Here is a 16,029-nt window from a genome sequence, read left to right on the forward strand (position 1 = left end):
CCTTTGTCCTTCCTTGCCGTGCCATTTTTATTGCACCATTTTATTTCCTGTAGTAAAAGCTGCATGATGTCTCACATTAAGTTGTACAGAAAGGATGGAGTTCTGATTTTTTGTTAAATTATTCCTTTTTTTTTTTAATTTTCTGCCTGTGCACTGTGGTTTGAGTTTCCACACTCAAAAAAAATACTTGGAGATCCACATTCTGTGGTCTTGCAGGGACTCTTGCATCCCATGCAGAAAAATTAGATATTAGACATTACTGAGTTGCCATGTGTACTTTTGTGACTAGCCTTGAGTCCCTGAGAACAGAGGGGAAAATGTCTCAGACAGTGAAAAGGACTTAAACCAATGGATTTTGTCATATTTGCAGAGAACAACCAGTCAGCTATTGCTGATCAGCTGATATTTGGTGACTTTCACAGGTGATTTTGAGCAAAGCAAAAGTAGTAGCTCATTTCCACTTCCACTCTCCTTCCACACCTTTTCTCCCGTTTTTTTTTTTCTCCAAATGGATTTATAGTTGATTATTTCCTTTAAGCTGATTTAGTGTGCAGGATTCTAACATCTTAAAAAAATTGCTTAGACCTGAGTCAGGATGCTCAAGAGTCTTGTTGGGTAGATACAACAGCTTTATCAGACTGAATCCTCTACCAACAATGGCTAATGAAGAATTAACCTACTCATGGGAAAAAATTGTGTCGTTTCATTTAAATTTTCATCTCAAACTTGAATTTTCCCTAACAGACTGGACACTATCTTCACTGTCTTCACTTCTTCACTGTCTTCTTCTCCCAAATAATTGTTTTTATAAATCATTTACTACTTGCTTTTCCTGGTTGTTTCAAAAGTGTAGAAAGAATAGGTTAGAGCCGACCAGCTGAAAGAATCCTTATTAGAGAGGGAGAAGCTGAGTTCCTCACCTAAACTACTTCCTTTGGTTTTAGAACATTTTCCAAAGGGGCTGAAAGGTCACCATGCACCCAGAAGGGTTCAAAAGTTATTATAATAAGTGGGATTATGATTAAATGATGCTACCTCAGCGCTTGGCACACGTGGCAGAAGAATCATAACACAGGGATTGTGTGTCCCTCCTCTATATATTGATTTATGTGTGTTTTCCTTCCACGTGGATTTTGTCATATATATCCTGATAAGCAAAAAAGGAAGAAAGTTGTAGCCATGTTTTTTTTAGCAATTTTTTCTCACCTGCTTTCTACAAATCAGCTGAGCTGAGCTCCTTGTTTTGGGGACAGAATGGATAAACCCCTGACTTTGAACTTGGAAAGAATAACAAGGGTTTGTTGTTTGACTTGCTTGCAACTTTTCAAGCTCCCCCTTTTCCTTGTTGCCATGCAGCGAGTCTGATGCTAAAAAAAAAAAAAATCCATAAATGCAATCTTAAAAAAAAATCCATAAATTCCTTAGGATCCCTTTGAAATTCCTTCTCTGATTTATTTGTTCTGCTTTTAGCTAACACTTTGTGGGTACCAGTCACTAATAGTTTGTATGTGGTAATAAGACAGTGGTAGCTTACTTATCCTCAAAACAAGATTTTCTTCAGCTGTTTCATGTTGTCCTGCATTTCCTCTGAGTCATCTTTACCCTAAATTGGTTTTTGAAAGTCTAGGAAAACAAGCTTTTATTTACACTTACTTTGGCTAGTATATTAGTTTTCTACATTTTTTTGGCTATTAAAGCTATTCAGTAGGCAAAAAAAAGTATAAGATTTCTGTACAAAATTAGTGATTTTGTCTACCAGCTTTTTTTTTTTTAAGTTTTAAACATTTTTTTAATCAATATGCTCAAGGGAAATGCAATTTACCACCGTAGTAAAGAAGATTCATAGAGTGACTGCTCTTAATAAATTCAGTCACCCAGAATTATTATCTCCTAGTACCTGTCTATGCCCATGTCCATATTCTGACCTTAACTGGGGGTGATATTTGATGATTGATGGTGGTGATTTGCTGATGATTGGTGGTTAATGATTGTTGATGTTATTTTCAGAGTGTTTTCATGGAATACTTGTAGGATCGGTATTTGAAGAATTATTTACATTTTGAGATGTGAGAGATTTTAAAGATGCTCCAGTTTTTTTTTTTCCTGTGTACTCTCATATTAAAATTTACACACTAGATTTACCATACTAAGCAGAAAAGTAAAGATTCAAGAGCCTGAACCCTCACGTCTCCTTTTTCAGTCAGTTACCCTTTGTTAAGCAGTGGCAAATAATTGGTTCTTGTGGCTCTGGACAGTTTCATTATTTTAGTACAAGCTGTGCATCTGCTGCTCTTTGGGAATTCTGGAATCTAGAAATAAGCCATCAAGCAGTGGCAGAAGGCTGTTTTGTAGGGTTGTTTTTTTTTTTTTATGCTATATGTGTAATAAATTTATATTTAAGCCTACAAGACAGTGTCTCTGTCTCATCAGCACTCAGTTAATCTACTTGTAATGGCACACAGAATATGGTGTGTGAAATATCCAGTTCACAGATCATCCCCTAGCAGAAGCTGAGGTTATTTTGGACTGGTGATAAGGACACAAGCCATTAGAAGGACATGAAAGCACAACACTCTCTTCAGAGGCTCCAAACTTTCTACAGCTTTCTTCTGAAGTACCACACCATATATTAAAAGAACACAGAAATAGATGAGGCTTTATTTTTTGTTTGTTTTTTTTTATCTCTCCCCAGAACTTGGCTGGATCTCAAAAGTGTATGTGAATCGACCTGCAGTGGTGAGGCATGCAGAACAAATTAAAAAATGGAAAACTCTGAAAGGTAATTGGCAAGTAAGTGCTCTTCTTATGCATTCTGTTCCTGTATTTTTAAAGCAGTCACTCTCCCTCTCCAGGCTGTAATATTGAATTTTTTTCAAGATACATGTAAACTTAAAAGATGTGCTTGTCCATGTCTTATTTTAGTAATTTGTATTTGATGATGATGGGATGGAATAAGGTGATGCATTTATCCAAACAAGTTAAAAACCATATAACTCATGACTGGCAAAACTGCAAATGGATTTAAGTCATCTTTATTCATGAGTGGATTAAATTGTGTATTACTATCCCTCCACATTTATTCTGTTTTCCAGACAGACTTCTCTGCATGCTGCCTTCTTATTTTTTAATTTTAAAGCTGTAAGATATGATCATGGTCCCTGTCAAATTTGACCTACCTGGATGATTTTTCTTTGCTTAAACATTCTCAACGTGTGTGATTTCATTGCTTAACGAGTTTTTTTAGCTAAAAATCAAAAATCCTGACTGGCTGTGGCATTTGGTAGGGGGAAGGAGCCCACTAATGTTAGGAAACTGATTTTCAGCTGCTGAGATAAGGTAAATGGTTGGTTATTGTCCATCTTAGTATAAAAAGACAAACTTTTTCTCCATTCACCAAGCAGCTGTTCTGCAAACAATGCTTGGGATGCCTCCTCTCTGCACACTGAACAACTTGTTTATAGGCAAGAGTAGCTGAAAAGCAGGAGGAAGGAGATGTTGAAGGATCAATCTTAAGAGTGGAATGTAACAGAACAAAGCAAGAATCATTTAATTATACTCAATTCTTTAAAAAGTTGCTCAACATAGTTGAACATTGTGCAGCCATTCTGAGGTGGCTGAGCCTGTGTTCACAATGAGCACAGATTTTGGGATTACAGTTTGGGGATAATTTCATGTAGGAGTAAGGTGCTGCTGGAAGGTGATAGAAAAAAGTTTCCTGCCAGCTTTTCCTTCCTGAAAGTTTGTGCTTTGTGTGTTATGATTAAATTTTAAAAAATGGAGATAAACAGAGGAGATTTAGACACCAGCTCAGCATTTCTTTAGAGTTTCTTATGATGCCTTGTGAAGGCTGAACTAGGACAGAGGCTGGACAGAATTAAAGAATAAAGCAGGGATTTATTAAAAGGCCTCAATGGATCCACCTTGGGCAGCACAACAGCCCAGCCAGGGCTGCACCCAAAATGGTCCCAAAATGCACGAATGGTCATGGGGTCTCTCACTTTTATAAGTTCTGCTCCATTTGCATCTTGGAGTTCATTGTCCAATTGCAGCTTTAGCCCATGAAGCTTTAGCCCAATTCCAGCTTTAGCCTATTCAGTCCCATCCTGCTTGTTTTTCTCTCTTCAGCCCACGTTGTTTGTGCTCTTGGGCCTGAGATTTGGATCATTTGTCCTTGGTCCCCAGCTGGAGCAGGAATTTTGTCTCCCTGCTCTGTGCACAGAGCTCACCATCCTGTACTGTGAAGCTCAGAGCTCCACGCTAAAGCAGCACAGAATCTGAAAAATATAAGAGCTGAAACCTGAGGCATCACTTACTCATAAAAAGTTACTTGATACCAGGTTTATCAGCTCTGATTTGGGAAATAGCATCAGTGAGCAGCTCCAGATGGATAACCATGGCTATCCTCAGGTACCACACGTGCAGTAATGTAAAAACAAAGTCTTTTGACTGAGGATGCCATAAATAACAAATACAGAGAGCTACTGGCTTTGATTACAGGGACTCATTGGGAAGAAAGGGATTTTGTGTCACTCCCACAACACAGCTGGAAAACAGATGTTTATTCCTAACACTTCTCCCCTCTCCTATGTAGAAATACAGGAAAGAAAACCAAAGAAAGAAACTGAGAAACACAGAAACCCAAGCAAGGCTTTACTTTGAAGGGTGTCAGAAGCATCTCTCCTCTGTTTGAACATTGTCACAGCAGGGCAGTCATGTGCTGTTTTCTTAACAGAGCTGATTTTGAACCTGTACATGTTTGAATGTGAGCAGCATCACAGATCCAAATCCTGTAGCCTGTTTCCCAAAATACCCAATTGGAAAACCCTTTTAAAAAGCCTGAAGTTTATACCAGTTCTTGAAACCCCCTGACTACATCTGTCTTGATGACTGTAATTCATGTCATAGGAGAGGAGATAAAAATTCCCAAAAATTCCCTCAAACAGAGGATAAAAACATCCAAGTAAAAGTAACATAAAACTATTTCTAGTTTCAAATAATTATAGGATGAAAGGAGGAAGCAGAAACAATCAGTCAGGCTTAGATTAACTGAGACCAGTGATGGTTCATTACCCCATTGCCATTGCAAACTGTTCCCCCTGTACAATTGTCCTGTAAGAGAAGTCAGCTTAGAGTGAAGCCATTGCTGTAAATGAGCATTTTCTGGAAGACCTTCAACAGATAATTCAAAATAATGTCTTAAGCTCAATTTTTGTTCAGCAAAAAAAAAAAACCTCATAAAATTTTTAGTTATGCTTCTGTTCCAATCTTTGATTAATAAGTCTTTTAAAATTCTGAAGCATTTCCATCTAAAGAGTGCTTTAACCTTGTCTCTTACCTCTTGCTTTTGGGGCTTTTTTTTGCACCAAAATTACAGATGTTTGTTATTCCTGATTCACACAAAAAGAAGTGGATCCTTTTGAGATCCTTTTGAGGAAGTATCCTCTGTATCATTAAATACTGCTGAAGACATGAACAAATATCTGCCAGCCTGTCTATCCTAAGCTATTATTTGCTTATATGTTACATCCTATACATTTCCCCACTGTCAGAGTGAGAGCCAGGCTCTGATTCTTGCACTTCTAGGGCAGTTTGGCCTTGGAAGTGCAAAGAGAAATGCTCCATTCCTTGCTTTGTTCCCTTTGCAGGCAGCCTGGCTGCTGAAAGCTGTCACCTGCATAGACCTCACCACTCTCTCAGGTGATGATACTCCTTCAAATGTTCAAAGGCTGTGTTTTAAAGCAAAGCACCCTATCAGAGAAGATCTGCTCAAAGCCTTGGACATGCATGATAAAGGTATGGTGGCTTTTCGGGTGTGTATTTTCTAGAGGAAATGTCTGTGTTTCCTCATTATTTTCTCACTTTTCGGAAAGGACCTTGGTCCACTGCTTGAAGTGGTGTGGACCAAAGAGAGATCAGGCCTCTGACTGAAGCCTTACACATAAAAAATCAAAGATCAGTCTTTTTTTAAAAACTTGGATTTATGGACTCTTCAGACAGCTGAAGTATAACATATGAGGTCAATTATCTGAGAGTTGGAGAGAAGAGCACTTTAGCTAGAAATGCAGGAGGGCTGCATTAACATAAAGACTGCTCAGTTGCTGCTGGGCTCAGTCTGGCTCCACAAGTAAGAGCAGAGCTTGGCAGTGCCGTTTCTCTTGCAGCAATTTGCTGATCAAGCATAACTGTGATCAAGTCTTAACTGAGTGTGTTGGCATTAAACTGTGAGTCTGTCAATAAAAACTTTGGAGTTTTAACTCCTGCTAATGCAGACTTGCTCCCAGGGTCTGGTGAAGGGATGTGAGGGAGGAAACAGCACAAGAATTACCTGGACCATTGGAGCAATATAACAGACATCCCTGGTGTGCTGCTTAAATCCTTGTGAGAACACAGGAGTGGGAGGTGAGGACAATGCACATGTGCTCATGGAGAGGGTGTATGAAAAAGGGAACTGTGGCTTTTGCTTTTGCAGGTATCACTGTTGCAGCAGTTTGTGTGTATTCTGCAAGAGTCTCTGATGCCGTGGACACCCTCAAAGCTGCTGGTTGTACCATACCAGTGGCTTCAGGTAAGAGTTATTTGAAAATATCCCATTAAATAATCTGATGCTATGAAATACATAGAGGAATCCAGAAGTTTGGACTTCTCAGGGAGTAAGGTGAAAAGGTAACAGGTGGAAGGAAAGGAAAGGAATGGAAGGAGGATTTTCTTCTGGTGTCATCTTCTCTTGTCTTCCAACTTCAAGCTTATTAGGAATGCCAAGTCTTTTTGCTGGAAGCTCTTCAAAGAGACCTTTAAAATATATCAGTGTTTTTCTCACCTGGACAGAAGAAATTAAGATAGAGTGCTGAACAAGTATCAGTATACACTAAGTAGATGATGATGGTGATGATGTGAGTTCTAATAAAGGTTTATTTTCCCTATCATGTTTAGCTTCTAAGTGCAATCCTGTGTCAAGGTTTAGCACAAGGCAGCAACTGTGTGCCACACTCACTCATACAGCCACTTCCAGGATGGAGGGGAAAAGAGAATTGGAAGAGTAAAAGTGAGAAAACTTGTGGTTTCAGATAAGAGCTGCCTTTTTGTGCACTCCCAGCCCACTCACCAAGAAAAGGCCTTGACTCTGTGCTGGCACTACTCTGCACTTACCGAACCATCCCTGGAGAGCCAAGGCTGTTTCCTGCACAAACCCAAACCAGCCCAGCCACAATGGGGATAACTATCCCAGCCAAAAGCAGCACATCCTGCAGGCTGACTCCAAGGAAGCTGTGAGCAGAGCCAGGGGCTGTTGCCTGCTGAGCAGCCATAGGTTCAGGACTTTCACACCCAAAACCTAACATGGTCAGCTCTTCTCCAGTCATCACACATGAGGGACAAGTCCTGAATGTGCAGGAAGCAAGAAGTACAATCGAAGAATTGCTCAGGTTGGAAGGCAGCCCTGGATAAGATCTGGTCCAACCCCCTGCTCAAAGCACGGGCTGACTTTGAAGTTAGATCAGGTATTTAATGCTAAGAAACATGTGAGTTTTCTGTTCTTGTTTCATTGTTGTGTAGGGGAAAAATATGTACTAAATGCATTTATATGTCAGAGAGAAAGACAATCTCTGACAAAGCCATTATTTTTTCCATTTCCAAAGTTACCTTTGATTTTTTTACTTAACCATCATAAACATAATCTTAAATGGAACCCATTGAAAGCAATTTTTGCTATATTGTGATTTAACCATTAAACAACATTATTATGATTTAAGTCAAGATACTACTTAAAAGAATTGGAGAAAATTAAAAATTTATATATTGCTTCATATCTGAGCTCACTCCTTGTTTGCTCAATCTGCTGGAAGCAATAGGTATTGTGCTTTTATCTAGGGTGTTCTGGAAAACATCAAGGCATGTGAAAGATCTTTTCACAAGATGCACTTGCCTTGCTGGACATGGGTTTTTGAGGGTAGAGCCAATGTTTCTTGTGGATGAAGAGACAGTAGGATGAGGTGCCTGTAAAATTTTTAAATTAAAAATTTTTAATTTGTTTAATGGCAACCATTAAACAAAAAAAATAACGTTCAAACTTTTTGGTGCATTACTGGTATTTTCAATTTTATGGTCGATTTCTAAAACTGTAACACATTCATGAAACATTTCTTCCTTCTACCTGCATCCTTTTCATGCTAGTGGCTGCTGGGTTTCCATCTGGACAAACTCCTCTGGAGACCAAACTGGCTGAAATAAGGCTGGCAGTGGAATATGGGGCCCGAGAGATTGACATTGTCATTAGCAGGAGTCTGGTGCTGACTGGCCAGTGGGAAGGTAAGTAAAAAAAGTTCCTATGGCAAAGAACCTAAACCTTTCTATATGCACATGCAGGGTCTCTCTTTGTCTCTTCCCCAAATCTCTCCATCAATTCTTGAAGTTTTTGATTTTTCCCCTCAGAGTAATCTGGGACTCTGAGCTAAATAAAAACTATTTAATAAAATCATAACAAAGGGTTGCATTTTTTGAGAGGAATCCTGTTGGAAGTTATGGCAGGCTGGGCCGGCAGAATGACTTTGTGGTTTGAAAATTCCCATCTATTCCCTCCGTGCCTTGAGAGGATTTTGTGTACAGCATTAAAAAAAAAAAATAGCAAGTAAAAGACTAATTATTTGAAGAGTTTTGTTAGAAAGCCCAAGGGGCTGCTAATGTAGATGATACCTTTTAAAATATACATGTTTCATTTCTTGACGAAAACACGTATTTTAGTTGTTTTCTTTTTGCTGAAAGTTGAGGGAACAAATTGACTGTTCATATTATTATTGATGTTCTGGCATCTGTAGACTACTACTAATTAGTAGGAACAATAATGCTGAAGATGGTTTTTGCTCTAATTGCATCCTTAATGTACTGTGAATGGCTTGCCTTAAGTGCTGACAGTGCTCCTGTAACTAATCTCCATGTGAAGGTGGACACATCATTGTCTTGGAATAAATTTTCCATTTAGCTGTATAATGCAGTGCCAGAATATCCTATTTGCTTGGCAGACTTTATAATAAAGCCTTCGTACCTGACTTTATTTAAGGAAATAACAGAACTAATGGTAATAGATCATGTTTACTAGTCTTCTTGCAATTAACAGTTAGAATTGAACCAAAAACCCCCACATGTTTCTGCATCTGTGTCTTCAAGACTGGTTCCTTGCTGTAATATCTTGGCCTCTTTTGTAGTATTTGAAATCTCCATTCTTTTGGTCTTAATTATTTAAGGATTAATAATTTTTTTTTTAATATGAGGGACAACTCAGAGGTGAAGTACAGGCCTTGGATTCAGAGAGAGAGTTTGGATCATGACTGAAATGAATGGGATATGAATTACTCTTTGTGGTCACAAATTACAAGGGAGGAGTACACAGACACAGCAATGATAGATGTGATATAAAGCTGTCACTTTACTAAATAAGTAAATTAGGGACGGCTTTTAATTTGGAATGCATGTTCTTTTATCCAGAGCTGAAGTCTTGACAAGGTTGAAAGACAGCCTTATTTTATATATATATATATATATGAAAGATATATTTTTATATATATATATACATATAAATATATATTAAATATACATTAGTGTATATTTTATATAAAGTATAAAATGATTCTATATAATTTATATACTGTAAAATATATATTAGTATATTTATATAACATATAAAATATTAACTATAAATATAAATATAGATATAAATATAAATAATATATTTTTTTCATCAATGGCAGAATTCAAATTATTTCCAAATGATTTCCTAAGTTTATTTATGAATCTGAATCTGTTTGTGACACATGTTTATGTGATCTTGAAAAAATGCTACTGCAGAGACAGAATTTACTTGCCATAGAGATGTCACAAGGTGAAAAATTACAATATTTAACTTTTCTATATAAAAATAAAGGTATTTCATCAGGTGATCTGGATATTTTGGTGAAAATCTAGTGTCCTGTCTTCCTGTTTAGCTTTCAGTAGATATGTTACCTGTGTGATTAGAAATAATTTAGAATAATCTATAAAATACATATGAGAAATCTAAAAGAAGAGACAAAAAAGGATTTTTTAGGCTAAATCCCTATATTACATAAAATTAAGTAGAGCAGTACCTGTGCCTGTGTTTTAGGTGCTTCATCAACTAAAGCTGCCTTGCAATTATATTATAACTTATGCTAATAGTAGTAGTCATTATAATAATAATAATAAAAACAACAATAATAATAATATGCTTCAATGGGTATTTTCTTATGCTGACAGTCTTCACAACCTCAGAAGTTATTGAAAAAAAATCTATGTGGTGGAGTGCTTTTTAGTTCATTTCTAGCTTTTCTTCTAGCCTGTGCAATAATTGGGGTCACCACAATAGAATAGTGTTGCTTTGTGATTTGCTTCAAAGGCTTGTTTGGTTATTAAATATTTTAGTGTATGTCCAATTATGTCAAGTTATTTTAAAGAAGTTCTTGAATATTGCTGGAGTCTTTATGACACTCAGAATGCATTTTCCAGATCTTTGTGAAGTAATTGTTAAGATCTTTTAAATAATGCTGAGTATGAAAGCAGCTTTATTGGACAGCTAAATTACATCAGAAAATAACATGAAATGAGATATAAGTTTATGAATTTACATACCTTTCATAAGCTTTTAGCTTTTAAAGCAATACTACTTTAAAGTAGTTTACTCAGCTTTTGCCTTGTATTACTTGACAAAGTATGGATTAAACATAAATTCTCAATTTGGACACTTCCTTTAGACACAGAATGTGGAGCCTTTATGTGAGGAGTGATCAAGTTGACCAACAAATTGTTAAAATAGACTGGATCTATTTATTATTAATTTTTCCCCCCTGTCATCAGCATTTGCTGTACCTCCTGAAGTTGTGTGGGGTGCAGTAATGTCAGTGCTAATTCCTAATTCTACAGCTGTTAGCAAACACCTGGACATGCTACACTGTCAGTGGCTGCAGGAGCATTGTTCACCCATCATTTGCTCTGTGGCAGTTGAATTTTCCTGTAAGAAAAGGGAAAAAAACCCAGCCCAGTTATACTCTGAGAAACTTGAGCATGGCTGCATCCATGGTATAGCCCCATTATGAAAGGTGCTTTTCACTGCTGATGATATTTTAGGTGTGGGTTTAGAGGCTTTGATCAGGGATTGGGACCTTATTTTGTGCTACATACTTCATAAGCAGCACAGGCAGAAGACACTCCCTGCTCCAGAGCCTTGGAGAAGCCTCCCCACATCGTTCAGGAGGGTTGTAACTGGATTTACCATTTCTAGATGTGCAGACTGCCCTGCTGCACTGCAGTATTTGCTGGGTTCCTGGGATGAAGGAGGAATTGAGAATCTGACTCCATGTTCTTAGAAGGCTAATTTATTATTATATTATATTTATTATCATGTTATGTTAATTATATATTATATTAATTATATTTATTATATTAATTATATAATATATTATATATCTACTGTGTATTATATATTATATATATATTATATAGTATATAGTATATGATATATTATGCTATACTAAAGCTGTACTAAAGAATAGAGAAAGGATACTTACAGAAGGCTTAACAAGATACTAATCAAAAACTTGTGACTCTCTCCTGAGTGCAACACAGCCTGACCGTGGTTGGTCATGAAGTAAAACCAATTCACATGTTGGATAAACAATCTCCAATCACATTCCAAAGCAGCAAAAACACGGGAGAAGCAAATGAGATAATATTGTTTTCCTTTTTCTCTGAGGCTTCTCAGCTTCTCAGGCGAAGGGATTTTTCGAGAAAATATCAGTGACACTGCACAAATTCCATCTGGTGCTGGCAGGAGCAGCAGCTCGGGCTCCTGAAGCCCAGCTCTGTCTCCAGAACGTGAATCCCTGGAGTTGCACATATGTGAGGGGGTTGTGTTGTGCTGATAGCCTCGTGCTTGTCATTTTGTTAACAAACCTGCCATTAACATGCCAGACACAAGGGGTTCCAGCTCATTTTCCAGTTTCCAGCCCGTCACAATCACCTTGATCTTTTGGGCTAACAGAAATCAAAATATCTTCTCATCTCAATTTCTATTCGTTGTCACTGACTAGATAAAAACACCAAAAAAATTGAATTTTTTTAAAGAAAAGTGATTTTATCACCACATTTTTGAAGAAGAGCTATTCCATAAAAAAATTTAAGCAGTGTGGTTTCTTCCCTCCTTTAATATTTTCATTTCCTTTGTAAGAGATCTGGATTATCCCCTTTATTTTGTTAGTTTTAGGACTAATGTACTATACCAAAGTAACAGACCATCTAGACAACCTAGTGCAGATTACAGCTAGCAGAAATTATCAGGGATGTTTGCTTGGGAAATGTACATGGAAGGAACATTTTCTCTGCTGTATTTAATAGTTGCAAAAATTCAATATAATGTACTAATGTTCATTTACAGTGTTAGCAACATTACAAGGACACTTACAACTCTTGTGTTTTATAACAGTGGAATTAAAAACACAGCTACAAAAGCATTTTTTTTCCCTACAAAATAGGATTTTTTCTGACTTCTATAAATGCATCTAGTAAAAGCAGATCTAAAGTTCATGAAAACTGTCAGGTATCTCAAGTGGTGCAAAGTAGAAGAGTTCTTATGTCACATCCATTTTAACAGCTGGGTCAGTAGAGATACTGCACACTGCATTTGTGAGCAGCTGGCTCCGGGTATATTCTATATAGGTTGGCTTGCTTTGGGGTTTTGTTATGGGTTTATTGGTTTGGGTTTTCTTGGCTTTTTTTCTTTTTTTTTTTTTTTTCTTTTTTTTTTTTTCCTGGCTTAAGATTTAGACTGCTTTTAGAATGGATAATATTGGTTAATATGCTGGAGAGCACTGGCCATTTGCTTTGAGAGCTTTTGCTTTTTCCTTGTTTTTAGGAGTCAAAAATAAATTCTCTTGCAGCCTCTCCATGGTGTTCTTAGCTCATTAGTTGAAAATATGCCTGCAGGGTTTCCTGTGAGAGAGATTTTTGACCAAAATCTTTGTGCCACTCGCTGCTGCTAACCAGAGGTGCTGTGTGTGCTGTGGCAGTTGCTGGTGATCTGCACAGCTCACAGTTATTCCTGCTTTTGTAGCACCCAGCTTTGATCCTGCTGCTGTTCAGCCTGGTGGAACTGAGTCCTTAAGTGCTGGACTTTTTGGCAGCCTAGGCTGTCCCACAGGAAGCCCAGCACTCCTTGAAACACTGAGTACATTTTGAAGTGTGCCTGACTAGACATTTAGACATTTGCCCAAGATTTTCAGGATAATCCTGTTATTTGTGCCTTGTTTTAAATCTGACTGAGTACTGAAACTTCTCTTTTTATTTTTGAAAGGAGCAGGAGTTTTTACACTTGTTCTGCATCAAAGCAGTCCCAGCTTGCACTGGGACTGGGATGCTCTGCCCCAAATGTAGTTGCATTTCTCTCTGTACTTTTATTGAAAATGCCCTGTGAACGTCAGCTGTTGTCTGCAATAATTGGTCTCTGAATAAAGAACAGCATTTCTTACCTACACACCTGCCCCACTGAAGTGTGCCCACTTTTCCTCCACCCCAGCGAAGCTGCCAGACACGGGTGATTGAGGATCCTGAGTGGTTCCTGGCCGTGGGATGATGAGTGCTGGCAGGCAGCGAGGCTGCTCGAACCAGCCTGACGTTAATTGCATGTATAAGCACCTTCCAACTGCAAGGGAGGCTGCTGGAGCTGCAGTGCCAGGGAACAACAGCTGTGAGGATGGAATTTCTTTTCATGGAATCCAACCTAAATGTACATTTTGTTGGTTTTGTTTTGACATTTCTGGTGGCGTATCTTGAAGGTAGGGAAAACTTTTTCCTCTTGTTACCGAAACTAGAAGAAGAAGAAAGCTGCTTTCTCTGGGTTTTCAAAAGCTTCAGGAAAAGAGTTGCTCCACAGAAAGAGATTTCATTTGGATCTAACATGAGCAAGGTTATTAAATGCAGAAAAAAAAAAAAATAGCACAGGTCCTTTGTGTTTCCTTTTTGAGCCTCGATTTGATGTAGGTTTCTGGAGCATCACCAATTGATCAATAAAACATGTTAGGCGGCATGCTAGTTCTGATTAATTCACACCTTTGGTACACAGTGAGAAACAAGGTGAAGCCTGGTGTCTATAAAGGGACTTGCTAAGTGCGTCAGCCAGTTGTCTGCTAATGTGTGCAGCGTGTCTCAGAAGGCCAGCCCAGCAATTCCAGCTCTGGACACCCTGGTGTGCCCATGGCATCAGAGGGATGAGGGCCCTGCCACAGCTGCCAAACCCTGCCCCATGCTTCCAGGTCTCACTTAAAGGCTGAGGGGAAAAGAAGTTTAGCATTGCTGAAAAAAAACCAAAAGTGTTTCTAGCCTTGACTGTTTTAGCAAGACCTATTTAAAGCTGTGTTTTAGCCTTCTGTCAAAGAACTTCTTGATTATGTGATTGAAGATTGAGTATAGTTTGTCAAAAGGACCCTCTTGCAAAGCATCCTGTTTGTTTATTTTGCATCTTAGGTTTTTTTAAATTCAAAATCCAGAAATGGTAGCTGTGCACTGTGAGAGCTGCTTTTCTCCCCACACAGGAGCAATCTTAAACATCCCCAAGCGGCCAACTTCTGACAGCAATGCTTCATTAGTTTCTGGCTCTTTTAGTCTCCCTCTGTGTAAACTTTTGTGGGAGCATTGCTGAATTTTACCAGGAAGGGTAAAAGGGAGGGTTCCACTGGCCAGGTGCAGAGGAAAACATAGCTATTCTGAGTATTGATTCAATGTACTACCATATTTATTGCTGGGAAAGCTGGTTTAAGATCAATCTTTACTATCACAGCATTTTTTACTGCTGATGTATTCATGGGTATTTAGTACATTTGTATTTTGAGAGAACAGACATTAATAGCTATTAGGTAAAGTCTGAAACTGCACAGCGTTGTTAATTACCTCCAGTCATGTAATTTATTGAACTTACAAAACTTAAGTTCCTGAGTGCTACGACTAATTATAAGATTGGAAATTAATCCAGAAGTGGAAATTACAGCCATACTTGAAAATATCTCTCAGGCAACTTTGATCATTCCCACATGCTTTTCTCCCCAGGTCTGTACGAGGAGATCCGTCTGTGCCGTGCAGCCTGTGGAGAAGCTCACATGAAAACAATCTTGGCCACAGGTGAACTGGGCTCCTTTGCCAATGTCTACAAAGCCAGTATGATAGCTATGATGGCAGGTAAATACCCTTGGTTCTCCTTTTAAGCTAAGAATGTCTTTGCTATATTATTTATGAGGCTTTAAGAAATTCCAGTCGTGGAAGTTTGGTTTTGTCGATGGTGGAAAAAATTTGTGTAGCAATTACAGAAGCTGCAGGTGGAGTAATGAAGTGTCACTTGTTTTGTGTAACCTACAAAAAACTGCATGAAATGTCAAGTATGAAACTGCTGAATGGCAAGGGTTGTAGGAACAAGTAAAATTTGTTGTCAAACATCTGATCTGATCAGAGTATTCAATAAAGGCATCTGGGGCAGACACACTTCTGGAGGCAGCTGTGGTCACGTACAGCTAGGATGTGGGTAGGTGGCTCACAAGCTTGTTTTAAATGCAAGGAGAACTTCCCAGCACAGATTCGTGCCAAAAGCTCTCAGTTTTGGTTTGTGATCACTTCTAACCACCTCTGAGAGGGCAGCTCAGGAAACCAACCTTCCAGAACAGGACAGAGTTCCCAGGGCCTGTGCATACTTTGTTACATTTTTCTTAGTTTAGCACCCATTTGATCCCAGATTTTCAGCAGTACATTCTCTCTTTGCAGCTTTGGTACAACTTTTCCTAGCTGAACCAGGATTATAGGTCTGTGTTTTAGTGCTATGTCGGCGATGCAAAATTGGGAATTGGCTCCCCGGCGCTTGCTTTTCCCACTGTGCTTGAAAGTGGGCTCCTCAAATTTATTTTTAGAAGTGTAAAGATAGACTGAGAACCACTTGGGTTAGTCGGTCTTCTAAACTTTCCCTCAGTTTTAAGTTAATTTTTTTCCTCC

At 38.3% G+C, this 16,029-nt stretch overlaps 1 protein-coding gene across 1 annotated transcript in view; it reads left to right on the plus strand.

Annotated features, from left to right (window-relative positions):
• DERA (deoxyribose-phosphate aldolase) overlaps window positions 1-16,029 on the plus strand; it is a 47,789-nt gene that overhangs the window by 5,452 nt on the left and 26,308 nt on the right. The window contains exons 2-6 of the mRNA XM_036401610.2: window positions 2,693-2,790; window positions 5,646-5,793; window positions 6,470-6,565; window positions 8,170-8,304; window positions 15,100-15,228. Of these exons, the coding sequence (XP_036257503.1) occupies window positions 2,693-2,790; window positions 5,646-5,793; window positions 6,470-6,565; window positions 8,170-8,304; window positions 15,100-15,228 (606 nt within the window). The remainder of the gene's footprint in view (window positions 1-2,692; window positions 2,791-5,645; window positions 5,794-6,469; window positions 6,566-8,169; window positions 8,305-15,099; window positions 15,229-16,029) is intronic.

The sequence above is a fragment of the Molothrus ater genome, chromosome 5, assembly GCF_012460135.2.
Source record: "Molothrus ater isolate BHLD 08-10-18 breed brown headed cowbird chromosome 5, BPBGC_Mater_1.1, whole genome shotgun sequence".
In the NCBI taxonomy this organism is placed as follows: domain Eukaryota; kingdom Metazoa; phylum Chordata; class Aves; order Passeriformes; family Icteridae; genus Molothrus; species Molothrus ater.